This window comes from Phaethon lepturus, unplaced genomic scaffold (assembly GCF_000687285.1).
Source record: "Phaethon lepturus isolate BGI_N335 unplaced genomic scaffold, ASM68728v1 scaffold37428, whole genome shotgun sequence".
Taxonomy (NCBI): Eukaryota; Metazoa; Chordata; class Aves; order Phaethontiformes; family Phaethontidae; genus Phaethon; species Phaethon lepturus.
The window spans coordinates 68,627-74,956 of record NW_010558990.1 but is presented as its reverse complement, the minus strand read 5'-3'; the positions used below and the strand labels follow the sequence as shown (position 1 = coordinate 74,956).

Sequence of the window (6,330 nt, the reverse complement as noted above, 5' to 3'; positions counted from 1 at the left end):
ATTTAAGCAGAAACTGAGGAGCTCATCCTTATGCCAGGAGAAAGCTGCTTAGCAGAGGAAACTTTTGGGTTGGTGCAGTTGCACAATTTTTCTTTTGATTGCACATCTACCTGCTGAGTTCTGGGGGCTTTGAAGCACTTCGACTGTAAAGTGCCTTTCATGTAAGAAAAGCCCTATGTAAACATGGCGACCAGCCAAATACCTTGCCTGGTGAAACTAAATTTTGTAAAATTTAACTAATAAAATCAAGATTGGAGTCATAAATTGCTGCTTTACTGTCACTGCAATATATACCTTTTTAAATAATCTTGGTTGGGACAATGTGAAAGTTTGCAAGGACGTGAGGGTCTTCTTGAGCCTCAAAAAACTCAGGTTACCTTTCTGTGGCTTTCAAAAACTGAACTGGCAGAATGTCAGTACTGGCTCCAGCCTTGTTTCAGGAAAGCAGGCCAGGCTGTACAAGTGGAAGGGAGCTTGGCTCACATTTGTGTTTCTTCTCCCACAGTTGATGTGGATGCCATTGGGTAAAACCACTTGTATCTTGGAGGCTGAAGCCTGGCTCCCCAAAGCAATATACATAGCAAAGGCAAAACCAGCGCATTTCAGACTTGTCCCAGGAATGTACAATTGCGTGTACTACTTTTTATAATAGCGTCATTTTAATAAGAGTCAGATCTTTGGGAGCTGTCTGTATCTCCTCTTTCTTCTGACTCAATTACATTATTTCCTACTATCTAAACAAAAATCACAGCTTGAGCTGCTAGGACTGCATCGTGGGTCTCCTAGTTGGAGTTCAGTCATGCTAGATGCTTTACAAATGCAAAAGATGTATAAACACGTGCATTGCCCATTTGGATCAGATCTCATGTCTGTCCTTAACAGGAGCCAGCAGGAGACATTGCAGAAGAGTGCATAAAAAGTGTGCAGTAGACAGATATGTCATAGTCTGCCCTCCCATTCCGGGAAAAGATACATTTTATTCCCTGAAGCATGAGTTCTAATAATCCTTCAACAATATGTTGGTATAATCATCAACTATTATAATTGCGCTGGATCATCTTGTCATCTTTATAAATGCCTGCTCCATTTTTTAATCATGTTGGACCAAAAAAAAAAAATGTGTGGCGATGTTCAGTTCAGATCTATGCTGTATATGGTGTTTAGCCCCAGAAGTTTACAAATAAATAAGAGACAAGAAATCCATTTTAGAGAGAGGATTAGGCCAAAATTTCAGTTTTCTGAAAGTGCCAGGATCTAAGAGGATTTGCAAAACACTGGGATCAGTGGGAGGTTGGCACATATACATTGTTAAAACCAGTACTTTCTGCCCATTCCCATCTATAGGCTCCTGGTACATTTGTAAATCCTCATCGTAAAGGTGGGATTGATGTGACCTGTCTTCTGCCACCTAAATCTTACCTGTCTACATTAAACTAATCTTTGGGCTCCGTCTGCAGTCAGCAGGAAGAGATGCATACCACAGGGGAAGGTTCTTGCCAGAAGGTAGCTCAAGGTGGATAAGAGGAATCGCCTTTTGGTAGTACCTCTTGCTATCGTTGAAACTAGAACAGGGGGACATCCCCCATGATAGTGAGCTCCATTTCCCTAGTTCAAACATGAGCTAGTCCCAGACTTTGTGTCTAACAGATGTTTGCTTAGAAAATCTGGAAGAGAGATTCTGCAGCAACCCTGAACAGCCCAGTCCAGGGTTTACTGTCCCTGCTGTTAGACGGAGTTTTGTGGCTGTGCCTTCCTTACTCCTTTCCGTGCTACAGCTTTGCATTCCCAGTCCCTCCCATGGGGGGAGAGGCAGCTGTTTGCAGCTGCATTGCTGCAGCATCCTATAGGGAGCAGTTAGAGGTGGTCCTCCAGTTTAGGAGAAGAAAGCATTTCTGGATGGAGTCAAAGAGAGGAGCTATTCTGTAAAGGAGACTTGCAGAAGCCCTATATGCTGTTAATTAACCCAAGTCAATTAACACAGGTCTTCCCGCAGGTGACTAAACTTGTGATATAACCCTATCTGTTTCCATGTCTAGGTCTAGGCCGACATACAGAAGTGAACACAAGCAGTCTCTAACTTAGAGCTAAAGCCATTTTTCTGCCACCCCATGGTGTCTGAGCACATCGCTGGAGTTACCGACCATTTGGGATTTTTGCCATTTGCGTTCTTTATTCCCTGGCTAAGTCTCCCTGCTTCTCTCTTCTCCGCTCTCCCCTTTCCTTGCCGAGACAGCCAGAGCTGTGACAAGAAACCACGAGTTTCCAGCTCATGTTTGGCACATGAGCAACTGGGTGTGGACTACCACCTTTCCCCATCCCTGGCTAGAAGGAGGAGAGGTCAATGTTGATTGCATTGGGAGTGGAGGTTGCACTCTCAGAGATGAGTGGGCATGGGGATAACTGTGGGGCTGGAAGGACAAAGTCCAAGTGACCACCAGGAAACTTCTAATCTCTCCATTCCTAGGCCAGAATTTGGCAATGTGCATGTGACAACAAATCAGGCAAGCGGTGCGGTAGACCCAATTCTATCCTGGGTTGCCCCATAAAGCTGAAAATGAGAGGTTCTGTGTTACTGGTGCATTGCACATACAGTGCAGATTATGTATAGGGTTTCAAGCAGGGAAATATCAAAATAATAGCTGCTTGTTGCTGTGGATGTTCGATTTGTAGTAGGTATTTGACCCTTTATATGCTACACTGAGTTTCGTTTGCTGGAAACTTTAACATCCCTTCTGAATTTCTTAATATTCTTTGGTTTAAATCAGGCTTTTAATGGTAGTAGTTGAGTGTACTGCTGAATTTTTGTTTGTGTTTGTCTAGTGGGATAGGTTGTAGTTAAGTGAAATGTGTGGTGTAAGCAAAGAGAAATTGCTGTATGCAAACCATAATTTTCATGTACTTACTGTTTTGAGCGCTGTGATGAAAGGGATGTATCACAGCATTTTTATCGTATCAGCTGCTATCTTTGTCTCTCTACCTGAAGGATGGCAAAGGGCCCCCTTTCATCTGGAGGATTATGAGGCCATTACAGTAAACAGCACCACCAGGTTGGGTTGACATTGTTGGAGCTTTCATCTTTTGCTCTAAGTTTTAAAGCATTATTTGAGGTTCTCTTGTTCCCTGTCTCATGACTTGATGTTTAGCAAGAGCAGAAAGCAGCTCCTTGCCAGAGTTGTTCAGGAAAAATCATTAAACTCAGGAGGGAGGGAGAGAAGGAGAGAGAGAGGCTAGCTGAGTGGTATCCCCTGGTTGGTGACGACCTACAGGTCTGGAGCTCAGTTCTGGTTGCACAGCGGGCACCTGGATCCCTGCTTCTGCCACCTTTGCCCAAGCAAAATCTACTTAAGTATGAAACATGACATACTGCCCAGTTTCATACCTCTAATCCCAAAAGAGGGCTCCATGAGCTGATAGATGCATCAACTGATGAGAGGTCAGAGAACATGAGCAAAGAGACATTGGCACAGTGGGCAGTGCTGACTTGTTTTCTGTCTGTATTTTTAGCCATGCACCCAGTTTCTTCACCTTTAAGTTGGTTACATGAACCCAGGAATTTATGCTAGGAAGTATCTGCAGGGTCCCAAGCCAGGGCAAGCTGGAAGAGGGGAGCTTTGCTGGTAAACCTCTGCTCTCCTGCTCTCTTGAAGTGTTTGCCCAGCTGGGGGTTGCCTGTTCTCCCTGTGCTAGGACAGGTATAAATAAAGTGCTTCCCATTTGTGTGCTCCAGCTTCTGAATGCAGAGAAAGCTAATTCCTCCTGCGTGAACTCCAAATAAAGACAACTCTTATTTTATAGTTGACTCTTGTCTTTGCCTTTAGCGATTAGTGTATATTCCTTTAATATTGAAATAAGATTCATATATAAAACAGAACACACAAGAATATATCTCTGTAATAATGAGGATAGTGATATGATTTTTAGATGTAACTTTTTAATTTTCTTTCAATTTTATTGTCACATTTTCTAGTATTCTTTGCCCAGAATTTCAGTCCTCCACCTTTATGCTTGTGTTTATTTAGCATTGCTGCTTTTTCTGTACTAGCAATGTGTATTTATATATTAGCTCATCACTTATGTGGTTAAGGGTATGCTTTCAAGCAAAGCCTGAATCCAGCATGGATGGGTCCCCCAACACAAATGACAGGGGATGTCACAGCTCAGACTGTGATTTTAAATTGGATTGCTCTGCCCTGTCCCTTCATACTAAGCATTTCTGTTGCTGCCCTTATATATAGATATTTCATGGATTAGAAGAGGAAAGAAGAGAGAATGAAATTTTATCACTTGCCTTCTCCCTTCTGAGGGCAGCAGCATCTTCCCATTAGCCTGTGCCGCAACGTAGTTTGGCTGGTTTGATGGTCCTGCCCAACAAAGCCCCTGCAGCTGGTCACTCAGCCCATGCCACCCTGGCTGTTGTATGGGAATTATGAGGGACCCAGGTCTGCACCTCTCCTGTGTGTCTGCGAGGGGATGGAGCTGTGGCCATGCTGTCTGTTGGTGCGGTGAGCTGCAGGTTGCATGGCCCGTGCAGGGGACAAAAGCATCTGTGCTGGATTCTTCAGTTTCCCAGTGCGCAAGGAGATGTTGCCCCAAGGGAGATGACTCTTCCTGACTCAACAGAGCCAACTCAAACTCTACAAATTCATCTCAGTTGGCAGCCAAGTCCCAAGGAGTTCATCAGGGAGGCGGGTGAATTAAGAGGGCTGGTTTTCAATGGGTAGGATCTGACTTAACAAGAACAACACGCTTTCCATGCCAAATAAGAAGATTGTTACTAACTCCTTTCTTTCAGTGTTTAAAATCCAGTGTGCTGGCACTTGTCCCATACATTATACATTACTTCCCAAGCACAGCTGCAGGGTTGTCCATACATAAATCCTCATCTGCAGTTTGACAGCAAGGCAAAAGATGATGACTGAGCAAGGTGCAGAGAGGGTGAGAAATGTGGTGTTAGGGGGAGCATCAGGATGGGGAGCACCCTTCTCAGAGGGCGCGCAGTCACGCGAAGAGTGCTGTAGCTGAAGTGCCTTTGCTCATCTCAGTTGGCTTGAGTGTGCTTGTCAGGGCTGAGCAATACCACAGACATGGCCCCACTACACTTTTCTCTTCCTCTTGTGTTTTGCAGCATCCCCTTCAATTAAGCTTCTCGTGGATGACCCGATAGTGGTGAACCCTGGAGAAGCGATCACCTTAGTCTGTGTGACGACAGGAGGGGAGCCAGCCCCTAGCCTGACGTGGGTGAGGTCTGCAGGCATCCTGCCTGAGAAGACAGTCCTGAATGGCGGCACTTTAACAATACCTGCCATCACGCCAGAAGATGCTGGCACGTACAGTTGCATTGCTAATAACAACGTTGGAAATCCTGCGAAAAAGTCCACCAACATCATCGTAAGAGGTAAGCTGAGCTGGCAAACTAGTGGCCTTTACCTTGGAGGATAAATTGAATCCTAATCTGACAGGACAGCAATGTTCACATAGGAGTGGCCTATGTTTCCAAACGTATTTCTGGTCATTTCTGATAATGTATGAGATCAATTAGTGTTGGCTTCAGATAGGTGGTGGCTCTTGTGCTGGGCTCAAACTCCTTAGCTGGAACAAGGTGGCATGGTGCCCCTTTGTATTTTGAAGGTGCAGCAGGTCTCCCATCTGTACTGGAGACAATGATCACCAAAGGACACCATGTCTCCTGGGCATTGTCTGTGCTGACTCCTCCACAAAGTCTTTCAGCAGTGCCCTAGGGGCAGGGTTGCATGGAAGAGTTTCCCTCCTCTGAATTCATCCCAGGCTCCCAGAGGTGTCATTACCTAATTCACCCTTTTCTTCCTCCTCGTCAGGTGAACATGTTATGGAAATTAAGGCTGTTGTGCATGCTGCAAATCTGCCATCAGACAACTGCTCCCTGGGTAGGAGCTTTAGATTAGTACCTATGCTTTAATTATACTAAATAGCAGGATAAATGTCTGTCTTAGGTAAAAGTAAGAGAAGAGTGCTTGCAGAACAATTACTGCCAGGTGGAGAGAAACTCTCCCTGGTTGTTTATCGCTTTCGGGATGACCCCAGGGACATGGCCGGTTGGTTTGAAGAAGGAGTTCGATTGGCTGATAGGCATCATCAGAGTGGATTAATCTACCTGAACCAAACAGTTCATCTGAAACTAATTTTCTATAATCTAATCTGTGAGTCGTAGTGAAACATAGACTCCCACACTATAGGAACTTTAAATAATAGCATGTGATTAATCATACTCAGGAGAAACTGCTGTATAAAAAGCCGGTGGTGTGAATATTTTATGAGAGCCATAACCCCTGTTCACTTCTTATTGCCCAACAT

General features: G+C 44.6%; 1 protein-coding gene across 1 annotated transcript in view; it reads left to right on the top strand.

Annotated features, from left to right (window-relative positions):
* Positions 1-2,390: 2,390 nt before the first annotated feature.
* LOC104625575 (MAM domain-containing glycosylphosphatidylinositol anchor protein 2-like) overlaps positions 2,391-6,330 on the top strand; it is a 33,176-nt gene continuing 29,236 nt past the window's right edge. Inside the window, exons 1-2 of the mRNA XM_010293234.1 lie at positions 2,391-2,508; positions 5,126-5,395. Of these exons, the coding sequence (XP_010291536.1) occupies positions 2,391-2,508; positions 5,126-5,395 (388 nt within the window). The remainder of the gene's footprint in view (positions 2,509-5,125; positions 5,396-6,330) is intronic.